This window comes from Tachypleus tridentatus, chromosome 11, assembly GCF_004210375.1.
Source record: "Tachypleus tridentatus isolate NWPU-2018 chromosome 11, ASM421037v1, whole genome shotgun sequence".
NCBI lineage: Eukaryota > Metazoa > Arthropoda > Merostomata > Xiphosura > Limulidae > Tachypleus > Tachypleus tridentatus.
Window position 1 is genome coordinate 82,696,256 of NC_134835.1, and position 18,055 is coordinate 82,714,310.

At 32.9% G+C, this 18,055-nt stretch overlaps 1 protein-coding gene across 1 annotated transcript in view; it reads left to right on the forward strand.

The window, feature by feature from the left end:
• The first annotated feature begins 837 nt into the window (after positions 1 to 837).
• LOC143231544 (ras-related and estrogen-regulated growth inhibitor-like) overlaps positions 838 to 18,055 on the forward strand; it is a 30,713-nt gene continuing 13,495 nt past the window's right edge. The window contains exon 1 of the mRNA XM_076466066.1: positions 838 to 1,195. Coding sequence (XP_076322181.1) covers positions 1,135 to 1,195 — 61 coding nt within the window. The 5' untranslated portion in view covers positions 838 to 1,134. The remainder of the gene's footprint in view (positions 1,196 to 18,055) is intronic.

The following is an 18,055-nucleotide window of genomic DNA, read 5'->3' on the forward strand; positions in this document are numbered from 1 at the left end:
ACAGTCACTCTGCTCTGAGGAAGAATCTCTGTAAGAGATTTCACGAAGATGCTGTGTACAGTATCTTATTACTACGGTCCGGCATACAAGCGTGTTAATGCGTTAGACTCGTAATCCGAGGGTTCGAATCCCGGTCGCACCAAACATGTTCGCCCTCCCAGCCGTGGGAGCGTTATAATGTCATAGTCAATCCCACTCTTCGTTGGTAAAAGAGTAGCCCAAGAGTTGGTGGTGGGTGGTGATGACTAGCTGCCTTCCCTCTAGCCTTACGCTACTAAATTATGGACGGCTAGCGCAGATAGCCCTCGTGTAACTTTGTGCGAAACTAAAAGACAAACAGAACTGTTTTCTGCATTTTTTATTCGTCTGATACTTCATTCACATGTGGCAGTCATTAAGCTATTTTATCCTTATTTTTAACTAGCTGTCTCAAACTTAATTCAACAACATGGTTTTTTTGGCATATGGGCCGAGATAAATTTAAAGGACAGAAGACATGGCCTGGTATAACTGAAGCATTTTTCTGTTTTGCTTTTTAAGTAACGTGTGCCCTCTTTAATTATCAATATTTAATTCGTGTCATTATCGTCAGTCGTCACCTCGCATTATCAACTGTATAATGTGTCACATTTCGTTCAAGGTAAGATGTAAAATGACAACTGGTATAACGTCAAGCCTCGGCGATAGTTTTTTTTTCTCTTGTTCTGTCACGTTTGAGACAGTTGCAGCGGAAATTGTCGTTAATTCAGGAGGGCGCCACTGGTGTTTACAATAGAAGTTCCCTATTAGAATGTGCGCCATGCAATCTCTCTTTTTATTTTTCTGGGCTCTCTCAGAAAACGTGACGAAAACGGAGTCTCGAGACCAATCAGAAGCACGTGTAACCTGTTTAGGAACAAGATTATTCCTCAAGAGTCAGTGACTCAAATACCAGCTATGTACTCTCAGTCCTCAGTTGTTTCTATATTCTAATAAAGCTTAACTCGCTAAAGGATTAACTTTATCTACTGATGCTAGCGTTTAGTGCTTAATATCAAACCATTCCGACTTAAAATTGATGTTCAATCCATTTGGCGCTGAACCGTAAAACAGTTTGAGTTATCTACTCCGTTAGTCAGTAGATGAAGACCTGTCATGACGAACTTGACATCGGTGCGTGTCGTTGTTCTGGGAAGCAAACATGTAGGTAAAACTGGTAAGTTGAATTACACGACTTTACGTCACGTGAGATTCATATCACAGAAACAAGTGTCAGGCAGTCTGCATAAACTTATTTTGCACAACAGAGATGGCGCAGCTGTGTAACGAGGTGAACAATTCTGAATTTGATACATTTAAAGATATTCATAATAATTTATAAAATACTTAAAAATTTACTATTAGATAAATATTAGTCTTTTATTTGACGATGTTGAAATATGCATAGGTTTATAAATGTTCATAAAACGAAAACAGCATAAAATAGAAATGTTAGAGCATTTTTTGATTGATAACTCGAGGAAATTTGAACAGGAAATATAATAAAAGTTCCATTCAAAATATTTTAAAAATAAATATTTTTTCACTTGATAAAGCATAAATCTAGGTTATAGTAATGTCTACATTACAGTTTTAAAGTTTGTCCCAGCTAAATGGATATATATATATATTCGTATAAATATATATATTAACACACACACACACACACATATATATATACACAGAAACATATACATATGTGTATATAGGCGTTACGCAATTGTTTTTATGTATAATTAGTTAGAAATAAAATACCGAAAAAAATGTTTACAGAAGTCATAAAAAGCTAACAAATTATATACCATTTGGTCCAAGAAATCAAACAAGTTCCATATTTTGCATACACATCCAATTGAAGTCATAACAGTATTAAAATAACCAGTCATGGTACTTTGCGCATTCTACTTAAACGTAGTTGGTTACATCAATCAAGCCTGTTTCTGAGTGTCAGATTCCTGCAACTTACATTGTAGTTTGTTTGAGAAGTTATTCAATAATGCTTTTTAATTAGCTTGAAATTCAAATGCAAACTTCCACTCCGTAACATTTTCTGAATTGAAAACATGCGTATTGAAGCATGTGTTCAGTGTGTGATAGCATTAGTGAGTGTCATAGAACGTGAAACACTATATAATAATGTCATGAAACACTATATAATAATGTCATGAAACACTGTATAATAATGTCATGAAACACTGTATAATAATGTTATGAAACACTGTATAATAATGTTATGAAATACTATATAATAATGTCATGAACACTATATAATAATGTCATGAAACACTGTATAATAATGTCATGAAACACTGTATAATAATGTTATGAAACACTATATAATAATGTCATGAACACTATATAATAATGTCATGAAACACTATATAATAATGTCATGAAACACTATATAATAATGTTATGAAACACTATATAATAATGTTATGAAACACTATATAATAATGTCATGAAACACTGTATAATAATGTATAATAATATAATAATCATGAAACACTGTATAATAATGTTATGAAACACTGTATAATAATGTTATGAAATACTATATAATAATGTCATGAAACACTGTATAATAATGTTATGAAACACTGTATAATAATGTTATGAAATACTATATAATAATGTTATGAAACACTGTATAATAATGTCATGAAACACTGTATAATAATGCTATGAAACACTGTATAATAATGTTATGAAATACTATATAATAATGTCATGAAACACTGTATAATAATGTTATGAAACACTGTATAATAATGTTATGAAATACTATATAATAATGTCATGAAACACTGTATAATAATGTTATGAAATACTATATAATAATGTTATGAAACACTATATAATAATGTCATGAAACACTGTATAATAATGTCATGAAACACTGTATAATAATGTCTATACATATATGCTTAAGAATATTGATATTTCGCCCAATTTTTCATCAATAGATTTCTCCAGCATGCACTAGTTTAATAGATATGTCTTTCATAGGCTAATAACGCTTGAAGGTTTATTCCAGTTTTCATGTATGTACAACATTGTACATTATACAACATTGTAATCGTGCTTATAGTGTTGTTTTTTCATAAAAAAAAACAAATGTTTATTTCGTTGTATATCTATCAGTTTATGGAATATTCCCCATTTCTCAGAGTGGAATACAAGATTTCTTGCTGTCTGGATCAATTTTCTTACGTCATATTTATCGTCTTCAGCCAATTTCTAGCCGTAGCAAAGCGGCTTATAAGATGGTTCTGAGTTTTCAAGTGCAAACCTTCAGCTCATGAGATCTAATTATAGTTTTAAACTTAGAAGGTCAAACCCTTTCGATTGATGCATTTGATCACATACAAAATCTCGTATATTAATTTACTTTAATCCTGTCCGAAAGAATTTCAATTTGAGGGTAGGCTGGCAGAGATCCTGATGAGAAAAAAAATCGAATCAGATAAACTCGTACTCCACGCTTGGTATTGCTGACACTAAAATATAGCTAATAAAAAGGGAAAAAAATAGCTCATAGATTAATTTATTAAACTCTGCCTTAAATAATTTCAAGTTCCGCGGCTATTGAGGACTTTTTGATTAATTTAATCAAGTGAAATGAGACTGTCTGTTTCCTTCCTTTTCTTTCTTTGATTTTGGTCATCAGGATCTCTACCAATCCAAATGAGTGCATCGTCCTTTCCCTATATATATTTATACATATATTATACTTTTGCTTATATAACATAGTTTTTTTTTAGATTTTGCAAGACAATACAATATAATTGTATTTATAATTTGTATAATTCAAATTAGCCTTTGACATAAATAGTGTTTTTACTGATCTTTATAGCATGTTTTGGAGCAAGTTTTCCCGAACAAATTACTGCACTAGCGCCATTAGTCCTCCCAAAAATTTATATTCGACATCGTTTAAAATTATGCGCAAATTAAAATCATTATTTTTGACAAAAGTCTATCATTAGCTCTCAAAACGTTAACAATATGTATTTGAAAATAAACAAACAAAAAACGTCTACGTCTATAGCATATAATTATAGGAGTGGATAAGCCTACGTGAAACTTGTTTAATGTTTTCATGTACATATATTTATAGCAGATTTATCTACATCTTTTCTAAAGGGATTACTCTAACAGCCATAAATCGGGTCATTCGCTGTATATGTTTTATTGGTCTGACTAACGTTACAGATCCGAGTGGTTTTATGCTATAATCTATAGGCAAAGATCCGAAAAATACTATAGCTTTTCAGACATCTGCTGTAAACCACAAGGCAAAACTAGGTCATTTCCTTCCAGAATAGGTCTCTGACATGAATAAACATCTTATAGTATCTTTTTGGTCTCATCGCTGTGAAAATTGGAGAAGTCACAACGTTTCTCAGATGAAGTGGGACTGGGAGATGAGGTAATACTGAGCTAAATATAGAAGAAATCACCCGAACCATTAGCCGCTTGTAGCATTTGCTTCTAGTAGGAGAAATCCTATTCAGTTACATTAAAAATAAACTGTATACTTTCAATTTATATACAATACAAATTACACCAAGTTTTATTTAATTAATAATAACAGAAAAAGAAAAACATACAGACTTACTGGTTGCATTATTATTAAAGATAATTCAGCTAGGAACAAAACTGGTTCAAAAGCAGGAAGCTTTTGGAGATGTATTTATTTATTGTAAAAAAATGTAAGTTAAAATACCATATAGTTTAGCGATAAGTCGATAAAACAGAGAGATATATTTATACTGTTTTTAATCCTGTCATTATTGTATAGTATTGTTTTATATCTCAAAATTTCAGGTGAGACTGATACATTAACCTTTGATCTTTTGTTTTATATCTTATTGTACTTCACCTTGCTTCTTAACCGGTTAGTTAGGTTTGGTTTGGTTTGAATTTCGAGCAAAGCTACACGAGTGCTATCTGCGTTAGCCGTCCCTAATTTAGCAGTGTAAGACTAGAGGGAAGGCAGATAGTCATCACCACCCACCGCCAACACTTGGGCTACTCTTTCACCAACGAAAAGTGGGATTGACCGTCACATTATAATGCTCCCACGGCTAAAAGGGCGAACATGTGTTGTGTGACAGGGATTTGAACCCGCAACCCTCGGATTACGAGTCGAGTGCCTTAACCACCTGGTCATGCCGGGCCCCAAAGGTTTAGATGATGTTGTTTGTAAACCTAAAAATTCTCCATTTATTGAGTATTTTGTTTCCTGTATCTTCTTCCAAAGGTTCACGTGTTTTTTGTGTTTTTTTATAACACTCACGATCGTTTTCAAATATTTCTTTTTTCTTATACGAGTAAGATTGCGTTACGTTTAAAGTTTAACATTAATGTAACACATCGATATTTCCATCTTTTCCATTAAAGGTCTTGCAAACATTATTATCATTATTTTGCTGCTTATTAAGACGTTAGAATTAGAAATCATAGAATCAGTGTAAGATTCTATTCGTTAGTGTTAGGTGGATATTGAGAAACACTGAAGTTTAAAAAAATCCTCTTTAGCAGTGAATATATTAATTTATAATGAAATTATTGTCATTTTATTTGCTGACGCTTGAAACGTTCCAAAAATTAAATCATTGCAAAAGCCCAATCATGCTTTATTGACGAAACTATAACTCTTGTTACACGTAATTAGTGTGTGTGTGTGCTTTCTTATAGCAAAGCCACATCGGGCTATCGGCTGAGCCCACCGAGGGAAATCGAACCCCTGATTTTAGCGTTGTAAATCCGGAGACATACCGCTGTACTAGAGTGGGGCTACACGTAATTAGATAAAGACTTGCTTGTATTGTTGAAATTTACGTCTCCGAGTTTAATTGTTTATGTTAACGCAATATGATGTATAGGAAATGCTAAAGAACAAATATAGTTGAAACAGTATAAGCGACAAAAATATTAAAGTTAAATAATAGGTTCAACAATCGGCACTTTTGTTACGTATTTTTATTCGAAGAAGGATGACGTTTCGAATTAGCGCTCTTCATTGAACCGTACAGTTTACAAAATGGGCGCATGCGCAGAATTCAAAGAACTTGCATGCATAATATTTCGAAAATAGAACTTGAAAATTATAAACACGATTACATCTATTACGTAAAAATTATAAGTCATGAAAAGATAAGCAGGTAGCTACCATAGTTTAAACAAAAAGAGGGAAAATATAAATCTAGAGAAAAGGAAGGCGTTCATTTAAATCAAATAGTTGTAGGGTCTCCAGATTGGGCCCAGCATGGCCAGGTGGGTTAAGGCGTTCGACTCATAATCCGAGGGTCGCTGGTTCGAATCCCCGTCGCACCAAAAATGCTCGCCCTTTCAGCTTTGGGAGCGTTATAATGTGCGGTCAATCCCATTATTTGTTGAAAAAAAGAGTAGCCCAAGAATTGGCGGTGGGTGGTGATGACTAGTTGCCTTTCCTCCAGTCTTACACTGCTAAATTAGGGGCAGTTAGCGCAGATAGCCCTCGAGTAGCTTTGCGCGAAATTAAAAAAACAAACAGTCTCCAGATTGTAAATTAATTTCTTTTTCAGTCGTTTACTTTTGTAAATGTCTGTTGGAGCACTTTACATGTACCAAGAAACGAAATGTCCTCAACTGTATGGTTGCTGATGGTGAACTGTTTGTCGTTTAGTGTATCTAGGTTCTGCAATTTAATATGGTTTATATGTTATCGTGCTCGGTTACTGAGACGGCGGCCAGTTTGTACATCGTATGAGCTGTGGCATCTTTATTAAATGGAATGAAAGTAAGTGATAACCCAGTAACACGTGTAAAGGATTGTATAATGTCGAAAGTTATGTTCTTTCTTGTTATGTGTGGTACTGTTTATATGTGGGCACATTTGTTTCGTTTACATGTGTGAGTGCCTGGAGTAACGTTTTGTTTCTGTTTAAAGTTACTGTGCACCATATACTCAGGAGCAAACACTCAACCCTACCAAAAACGAACATACCACTTGTGCTAACATACCATCAGACCAACAAGAAGATAAAAGATATTATATTACAAAATCACACAATACTTACTGAAGACTCTACCAATAAATCTACTTCTCAGGATTCCCCACTATTTCTTACAGACATGACAAAAACCTTAAAGAAATCCCGGTGCACAGTATCTTTAAACAGAAACAAAATGATATTCCAGGTATTCACACATGTAAACGAAACAGGTGTGTCACCTGCCCACATATAAACTGTACCACACATAACGAGAAAGAACACAACTTTAGACATAAGACAGTTCTTTACATGTACCATCAAATGTATCATTTACTGTAAAATTTACTAAAAATACCATAGTTTATTCATTGTACAAATAGGCCGCCGTCTCTGTGATCGAACACGAGAACATCTAAACCATATTAAGCTGCAGAACCTAGATACACTTATAGACAAACATTTCACCATCAACAATCATACAGTTAAAGATACTTCGATTCTTGGACTTAATGAGTGCTCCAACAGACATATACAAAAGTGAACGACTGGAAAAGAAATTAATCTACAATCTTGAAGACCCTACAACCATATGATTTAAATAAATACTTTTCTTTCCTCTAGATTTATATTATTCCTTTTCTTATTTAAATTATAGTAGCTATCTACTTATCGTTTCATGACTTGTAACTTTTATGTAATAGATGTAATCTTGCTTATAATTTTCACGTTCTGCATTCGAAATACTATGCATGTAAGTTCTTTGAATTCTGCACATGCGCCTATTTTGTAAACTGTACGAATTTAACGACTAGCACTGTTTCGAAACGTCATCTTTCTTTAAATGATAATATATAAAAACTTGGTGACTTTTCAACCTATTATTTAATTTTGGTATAGGAGGCACTAGCCAACAAGCCTTATTATAATGGTTTTACTCTTTAGAATTGTCTGAATGTCTAAAGACATGCCTTCCCTACCAGGAATTCTGTTATCGCTCAATCTCATAAAATGTCTCATTAGTTTTTATATGAATTGTAAAACTTTATGAGCTGCACTCTGTATAATGTTAATCCATCAGATTCTCTAGGATTTCGTTTACTCTTCTTACTCTATGTCTCATTTCTCAGTCTTCCTCTGATGTAGTACATATTTTCTCCTTTTTTATGATCAAAATCTCAACAATTTTTATTTCTGCTTATAATAACTTTATTCTCAATTTTCTTTCTTTTCTCTGGATTTTCTCTATTTTTCTTAATTATTCTATAGACAGATTTCCTTTTGTTTCCATTTTTCTTCACCGCTTCTCTGTCCCATTCTACACAAATCATTCCAGTATTTGATCAGTGCTTATATATCTTTATTCTCCATTATTTCATGGAATAAATTCTAAATTTTCGAGTCAGTTTTTTCTGAATTTGATCTCTTGATTTTCTATTCTAGCTTTCAGAGTTTCAATTCTCAAACGAAAAAAATATATATTAAAAAGTTTTGAAATTGCTAATAATAACATTTTAATAAAACATTTAAATATGGAGATTAGTAAATGTAAATAAAATATTTTGTCTTTTATTGTGACACATTGTATAAATATACATACTGGTATTTCATATGTTAATATACAATTAAAACAAATAGTATATAAAAATATTGAAAGATGTATTGAGATAATAAAATTTTTTACCGGGAAGAGGATCTACAAGTTTATATATAATATTGAATAAAGTTAAAAACGAGATATTTTTAGAACGTATCTTCAATTGTAACAGAAAGAACCTTGCTTTGTGTAATTTAAGCTATATTAACTCTGTCCAAACAATAGAGAACAATAATATAGACATTTTTTTTATTAATAGCTCATTTGCAATTCTAAGAACGTTATATGTCTTTTAGAATGTGTAAATTGTGATCAATTATATACATTGATGAAATAGAAAATTTAAGATTAAAAATATATTTGCATAAATTCTGTTAGGTGTCCCTATAAAAACCGCCCCTCCAGTGTCGTAGCGTTGTTTACGCGTACTCACACTGCTAAAAACTGGGTTTCAGTACTCATGGTGGGCAGAGCACAGATATCTCATCGTGTAGCTTTGTGCTAAATTATAAATAAACAAACCTAAAGAAACAGCTCTATACCAGTAAATATTTTAATGAATGCATTTTGAGATAACTTGAAATATTAAAGAACCATATTTTGTGTTATACTTTTCGGGTCATGTAATGTAAGACATAAAATATTATTTTTCGAAAACTCTTTTATAAATCTTTTGGCGCCACTTTCAATAAATAGCAGTAAGATTGAAGAAAGTAACTGATGGTGTAAAATCAGTGGGAAGATTAAAACAGAAAAAAAAAACACTTATTAAAACTTATAGACAAGAAAAGTTCGTAAAAGTATGAAGTTATAGGTTAAACTGTATTTCTATCACAATAATAAGGGAAAGAATCAATAGAGTAAGATTTAAATTTAAAAAAGAAAGTATATTTGTAATCTACTTCATTTTACAAAAAGTGTATTATATGTTCGTACATATGGAAAGTATGTGAATTCAGTTTAGATTATTTAGGTTTAACTGAAAAGTAATATTTGTATGTTTATGTTAAAGATTCTCATTAAAGTATTTCCTGAAGTCACGAAACCGCTAGAAGAAATTAATAAGAGAAAAAAAGTCTGACATTTTGATGTTTTCTTACATACATATATATATATATAAGTAAAAAGATATGAGTTACACATAATTTTCGTTATGTTTCTTTCTTTGTGGAATTCTGCTCAAAGGTACTCAAGAGCTATTTGTACTAGCCATCTCTAATTCAGATTGATAGACTAGAAGGAAGGCATCTAGTCAATACTACCCTCCGCCAACTCGTGCGCAACTCTAATGGAAAAGTGGGATTGATATTAGCCCTAAATGTTGCTACTTTCCTATATGTACACTGTCGATTTTAAATAACGGTTACTTCTCACAGTGAAATACACTGCAGCTCTTAAAGCGGAGCCCTATGAAAGCCGTATATCCAAAATGTCGTTTGAAATTAAATAAAATAACTTAGACATGGTTGTGTTAGTTCGTTGTATATATAATTATTTGAATGTTTGTTAAATATATAACTGTAGTTCCTATAGTGGAATATATATCATAATAAAAACATAATATTTCTACATGTATAAATAACAACCAAATAAAATAAAAAATTAAGGATGTATAATTGAAGTGTGAGTAATAGGAGTAACAATTAATTTTGCTCTAAGTAAACTTTGTATTAAAATGTTATACACTTTAATAATTTGAACTTATTTCTAGCACCACGATACCTCTCACCTGTTTAAAAGCTTGTTGTCAGTATATTTACATTTTTTCTAGCACTGTATTACCTCTTACCTATCTAAGCACTTCTTGTTGGTATATTTTCATTATTTCTAACACCACATTACCTCTTACCTTTCTAAACATTTGTTGTTGGTATATTTTTATTATTTCTAACATCACATTACTTCTTACCTATCTAAACACTGTTGTTTTATATTTTCAGTATTTTCTAACACCACATTACTTCTTATCTGTCTGAACGCTTGTTATTGGTATAATTTCATTATTTCTAACACCACACGTACCTGTTTCCTGTGTAAATATTTGTAATTGTTATATTCTCATTATTTCTAACACCACAAGTAACTTTTATCTGTGTAAACACATGTAGTTAGTGTATTCTCATTATTTCTAACACCACACGTACCTGTTTCCTGTGTAAATATTTGTAACTGGTATGTTCTCATTATTTCCAACACCACATGTACCTGTTTCCTGTGTAAATATTTGTAACTGATATATTCTCATTATTTCCAACACCACATGTACCTGTCTAAACACTATATGTGACAGAGTAGATCTGGCTTTGGGTTCCTTGCTCTTTTGTTTTCACTTACGAGAGGGAAATGTTGCAGAGCTTTGCAAGTTAAGCTTTTTAACGCTCATGAGAACAGAAAAATTTCGCGTGGGTAAAAAGTGAAAAAATTAATCGATAGAAACAGTGAGGCTAAGGAAATTACCGGAAAAATAAAAGGTTTTACTCAGTATATTTTCGGCAACTGCCCCTTTAAAGACCAAAAACAAAATGAATATAACTGTTTTTTGTATTTATCCTTTTAATGTATATTTGTAACTAGTTTTACATCAGTTGTTTTTCATTTTTATTCTTGTCTTTTCTGTCATTTTTTAACCTTTTGTTGCATTATGTGTTCTTTAATGCTACATCATGAATTTTATGTACGTTTTTAAGATTTATTTATAACTTGTTATTGCATGGTAATTGTTTTCTTTCTTGCGTAATTCTTTTCTGTGCGTAGATTAATGTGATGGACGCTGATTTTAAGGCCTCCTATGAAAGGAATATCCTTTGATAAAAAAAAGAAAAATCATTTCTTTGTTATTCAGATAAATAAAGGCATATATATATGTATGTGTGTGTGTATTTGCATTACGTAAATAAGTAATAAAACTTCAGCTTTTCATTTTGTGGTAATAATAGCAGATTTACAATCTTTTTTTATAAAATAAATCTAAATATTTTCATATAAGATATCTTATGTTTAACCTTAATACTTTGATGACCATAATTCAATGATAATAATGTGTAAAGCATAATGGTAGATTCTTCATCAGTATTATTATATTAAATTTTTACGTGTAACATGTATGTTAAACCTTTCAAATATATGTATTTGTGTATTATTAAGACCGTCTTTTCTCGACATTTAGCGAAGGTATGTTTGTAAGTAAAGTATGTGCATAACACAGTGGACAAAACATATTATTATAGTATGACTTTCTTCCCTCGACCAATATTATCTTTAACAAAATATTTATCTGTCATTTCTTCTAATTTGTATTAAGTGTGGCCTATTATGTTAGTATGTAAAACTGAAAGTTCGAAAACAGTACTGTATAAACTGATTTCTCTACAAGTACAGAATAGAACAGCGACATCTAACAGGAAATTTCCTGAGTTACCTTAAACTGGAAACTCACAACGTGTTAAGTTACGTGAGTAGTAAACAGAACTGACACATTAGTAACAATAAACATCTGTGTATGTGTACCTACATAGATAAGTATACAGTCACCTCTACTGTACCAATAACTCGATCGTGAGCCTTTCAAGTTGAATCTCAACCGAACCAGTTACGAAGAAATCCAATAACGAAAGGCTATGTAATCTAGGTTTTCTGCTCACACGAATCCGTCAGTTACTGTTTACTGGATTTACATTCGCCATCGTAGACATTTTCAATGACATGTCCTCCGCCACCGAAAAGATGTCTGTCTTTTTGCCAGCATACAAAGCGGCACTTGATAAAAAAAAAAAAAAAGATAAATGACAAACTCAAGTTATGGAGAAACTCCAATAGTTTGGACTAAATGTTCTTAAGCGAAAACTTGCATGGAAGCAAACTACACGAAGAGTTCACAAAGTTTCACACCGCTAAAGATGGTAAAACGTACGAAATATGCTTGAATATCACAATGTTATAAACAAGTTTTACGCTTTCAGATGTGGGCGCGTTATAAGAGTGACAACCAATTCAACTTTAGGCTGCATATGCTGCTAGCCTTCCTTCTGATCAGTAGTTCCGAATTAGAGATGATTGTGCGTGAACTAATTGTTTAGCCCACGTAACAAGTGAGATGTCGCTCTAGTAAACAAATGAAACAGTTCTATTTATTTTATATAGTATTTGTCACCGATTTATCCAAGATTTAGTTGAATAACGGCTGTAAATTATCCAGGCTATTTTAACACTTCAGTACATGCTCAGCACACAAATACATTAGCGAACATTTAAGAATATGTGACCTGAACTACTCATTAGTTATTTATATATTTTTTATTTTTAGTAGTGGTTGAAACTTCTGTGTCACGAAACTCATTCCTAGTTGAATGAAAAACATATCGTCACATCCGCAATCTAAACTACCCCTTGATGTTAAAACTTTTAACGTTTCACATTATGCAAACACGTGTTGTTTGTTTACAGTTTTAGATACATGTATATTATATTTATTTGTTTGCTTACATTCTTTAAAGCTTGTTGTCTAAAATTATTAACCTGGAAAGGTTATACAATTTAACTTCATCGCTTTAAGCGCTTTAAAGCTCAGGAAATATGAAAAGATGAAGAAATGATATACTTTGAAATCTCATTACATATGCAAATAATGACAATTTGAAAAAACACTTGAAGTGAATTACACCACCTATCACTCACAATTAACGTGCTGAGAATTGCTCTCAAGAACCTGTAATACCATTCACGTCTTGATGTTAATAAAGACTGGAAGATATCTTTTTAAGACTGTAGGTGGAGCGAAGGATTAATTGTCACATATGATTCAGACCTTAGGCTTAAGTTCACTAGTGAATCTTTTGTTCAGAACGTGTAATACCATTCACGTCTTAATGTTAATAAAGACTGGAATATATATTTTAAGACTATAGGTGAAGAGAAGGACTAATTGTCAAATATGATTCAGACCTTAGGCTTAAGTTCACTAGTGAATCTTTTGTTCAAAATTGTATAGTACTAAAACTTCAGTGATGTCGAGAAAACCCAGTTTTGGAAAAAAATATATATGTAAAAACGACTCGTTTGGGTTGAGAAAATTTTTTTACGTAGAGGAGCGAACAGCGTTTCGACCTTCTTTGGTCATCGTCAGGTTCACAAACTAAGAATTTTATCAACCCAAACGAGCAGTTTTTACATATATACATAGTACTAAGACTTATTTCTGTTTCTTTACTCTTATCTTAATCGCTCGTCTAGAATTAAACCTATTGCAGGTGCTTTCTCCCTGTTATATGTATTTTTACTGTAATTTTCCTAGCTGTATTCTCAAGGTTTACCTGCCTTTTTCAAGTTTGTATTTGAAATACTTACTTTCGTACGTTCATCCAGTGTTAAGTGTTCCATAACAAAAATTAACTCAAGACACGACGAACAGATTATAATCAATCTTTTTTTCAGAAAGTGCGATAATAAATAACACAATTTAAAATTTATTCTGTGTGGGTGAAGTGATGATGTAAAATTCGTTTAAATTCTAAGCAACAGATAGAGTTTCAGGAATTTTCAACCAATTGTTGTGCCAATAATTATAGTTATTATTTTTAAAATATCAACAATATAGTGCTACGTTTTACCTTCACAATAGAACTTCGAAACTAGCCATTTTGTCTCAAAATGTCTGTTTTCATTTTTTAAAATTCAAATAACTCTGTATAAAAGTTATGCAGTTGTCCGTGTTAAGTACCCTGGTGGCGTTATCAAAGTAAGGATCAGAAAAATGAACAAGTTATACTCACTTCTACCAAGAACCACCAAAGATAAGTAAGTCATTTTGGCCGCTGTTTACAAGACATGGTTTTCTCTGTAACAACCTACAATTCTCTCTTTTTTATACCAAAAGTAGCCTGTGGTTTTAGCATATTAGCCTGTCATTATCTCAGTCTCTACTGAATTCACACCAGTTTGATCTCATTAATCTTTGCTTATATTTTAGCTCTTGAATTTTCAAAGTAGAGGTAGGTGTCTGCTTATCTGTCGATCTGAATATATCAACGTAGCTTACATGTAATCTTTTTCAATTCCCATGAGAAATGGCACTTGTCTAGAAACCTGAGCATATATATATATAGTAACAGAGACACTGAAAGTAACTTAAATGAAACTAAAAATTGGTTTACAGAGGACGCTCAACGAGTGGTTGAGGTTATTATAAAATTATTCCCGTATAGGGAATGTGAGAAAGCTTGAAAGTGAAGAGTCCTGGATTTATGGAACGGACAGCACAATAACTTAAAGTGAAGAAAGTACAACAACAACTCTCCAGACGTGTACGAGGTCGTGTTAGAAGCATCAGTTCTGAGGAATCCTCTGTAGTCCTAATGCCAACTGCTCTGCCCTAATCGTGTTGTAGGTGCTCCAGCTGTGCTAGGGACAACAGGACCAAACGAAACGACTTCAACTGCATAACCGGCACAAGCAGATATTCAAGAGACTGGTAAGAATGGAATTATTTGAAAAATTATAAATTCCAGTGTTAGAACATGGGAAGACGGGATATACAAGATATTTTGACAGAAATTCCAGTTCTCACATAATATAAACAGCGCAACATTGATAATTTATAGATTGATACACGAACATTATAATATATTCAATGATGTATCGAAGCAGAGACATAAAGACACAGATTGATAATTCTTGAGAAATGTATTTGAAAGAATTAGAAGCATTTATTTCATTGCTTGTTTGTGGAGTTTATGGTGGCAAAGGTTAACTGATGAACGTTTGGTCTGCGCAATGGAAAATTTGTTGTTGTTGTTGTTGTTTACAGATACACTGCCATGAAATCGTTTTCGAGATATTTTGAGTTTTTTTGTTTTGTTTTGAGAGCTACGAGGGTGCCTTTCTTCAGAGAGATAAGTATGTCCTGGCAACAACATTATCTGCTACAAACTGGTTGAGAACATCAAAATAGATGAGCAGCTGTTTCCCACAGAAGCACAAGATCGCTGAGCATGACAGACAATCTGGACAAATGTAAAATAACGTTTTGGCTGGTGGCTCGGCATGGCCAAGCGTGTTAAGGCGTGCGAGTCGTAATTTGAGGGTTGCGAGTTCGCGCCCGCGTCGCGCTAAACATGCTCGCCCTCCCAACCGTGGGGGCGTATAATGTGACGGTTAATCCCACTATTCGTTGGTAAAAGAGTAGCCCAAGAGTTGGCGGTGGGTGGTGATGACTAGCTGCCTTCCCTCTAGTCTTACACTGCTAAATTAGGGACGGCTAGCACAGATAGCCCTCGAGTAACTTTGTGCGAAATTCAAAACCAAAAACAAACAAATAGAACCACAGCTAGCCATCAGTTCCTTTGTTTTGTACAAGGAATGTACTGGAGAAAATACCAATATTGAAGCTAGCCACAGTCAAGTACACATGTATTACAAAACTGCACAGTGGCAGACAGCTTAACCTGAACCAAATGTTGCGTCTAGTAAAACACGAAAGCAGACGATGAAACCAATGTCAGTAGATAAAACCAGTACAATACAATACAATCTGATAAACATGCCCTGTGTGAAAAGCTTTTTTATGGTAAATATTCAAAAGCTTTTCGCCTGCGTGGATTGTGTTACTTAGTTACTTTTAAGTTTGTTTACATGAAATCGCATTTACATTTCATAATGACAATTGCGTGATTTTCTTCATAGTTTTTGTTTGAGAGTCGCTACTTTTTAGAAACAAATATCTACTGTTCACAGTACTTGTTCACAGGCTTGTGTTTTCTGATACGTTTTTATTATTATAGTATTTAATTTATCGAATAAGTGTTTTATGCATAATAGTTTATTTTGAGAGGGAACTTCAGCTTTGATAATGGCTGATTTGATGCGTCTAAATCAAACTTAACACTCCTATGAAAAGTGGGGCCTAATAGGCCATTTCATTTGATTTCATTTCATTAAATATCATTTAAATTTCATTTAAATACAAAATTATTAGCCTAATATTAATAACCTTTCAAGTTGCTCTGGGGCCTATTAGGCCCCACTTTTCGTGAGAATGTTAAGTTGTTTCAGATTATTTGTTTTTCTTTCTAACACTGGCATTAAAAACGTAGAAGTCACAATGACTGTAGTATGGCTGTTTTAAATATGAGAAAAACTCCGGAAGTTCTAGGGTTAAGGTCTATTGTGGTTGTTAATCAAATGCTACTTGAATTTGTAATGGTTTTTCTGTAAGACTAGAAATACTTGTCATTGTTTGGTAATACCTTTTATCTAAGGTAATAGTGTTCCAAGGAAAATTATAAGTGAAGCGTACGGCATGTCAAAATTCCTGTGGAAATTTCCTTAAAATTGATTATTTAATACGTGAAACGGGCCCGGCGTAACCAGGTGGTTAAGCCACTCGACTCGTAATCCGAAGGTGGTGGGTTCGAATCCCCGTTCCAATAAATATATCGCCCTTTCAGTCGTTAGGGCATTGTGACGTCACAGTCAATCCACTATTCGTTAGTTAAATAATAGCCTTCCCACTAGCCTTAAACTGCTAAATTAAAAACTGCTAGTGCAGAGAGCTCTCGTGCAGCTTTGCGCGAAATTAAAAATAAGCCGTGGTTACACATTCTGATGTCAATATGCTGGTTCTTGTTAACCTAGTTTTTAGCATAGCTTAGTAAGTATCCTTGGCTAAACCAGTAAACGTAGAAAGCCCTTATTGACCCACTATTTGGAGATATTGATTAACTGGTTTTGATACTAATTTGTTATTAAAAAATCAATTGAATTTTCTTATAAAATATAATCTAATAGTTAATGATCATTTATCACAAACTTGTTCTGTGTGCAAAGCTCAATTTCACCCAGGTTTTTTTCTTAAAACTGGCAAACAAATTTAGCGGTTGTTTTTGTGGTCAACATTTAGATAGTTTTTTTTTAATCTGTTGTGAAAGTTGTTAATCGGTTAAAGTAATATTTTAAGACAATTACTCTCTTTGTATCAAATCATTTTGAAATATATATATATATATATAGATGGATAGTTTAATTTGTCCTATTAGCTCGAGTGTAGCCTAGTGATGACCGTGCTCATCCAGTGACATCTAACTCATGATTCGCGTTATTCAAAAGCAGAAAAAATGCGCTCGACGTTTTGAAATCATGAGTGCGATATAGAAGTGACGGTTAACTCTCAATATTCTGTCGGAGAAAAGTTTGTTTGTTGTTTTTTTAAATTTCAAGCAAAGCTGAAACGAGTGCTATCTGCACTAGCCTCCCTAATTTAAGTGTAAGACGAGAGAAGGAGGCTAATCAACACCACCCATGGCTAACCCTTGGGCTAATCTTTTTACCAACGAATGGTGGGATTGATCGTAACATTATAACGTCCCACGGTTGAAAAGGCAAGCATGTGACGGAGGTTCTAATCCGCAATCCTCGGATTACGAGTCGAGAGCCTTAATCACCTGGCCATGCCAGGCCGAGAGAAAGA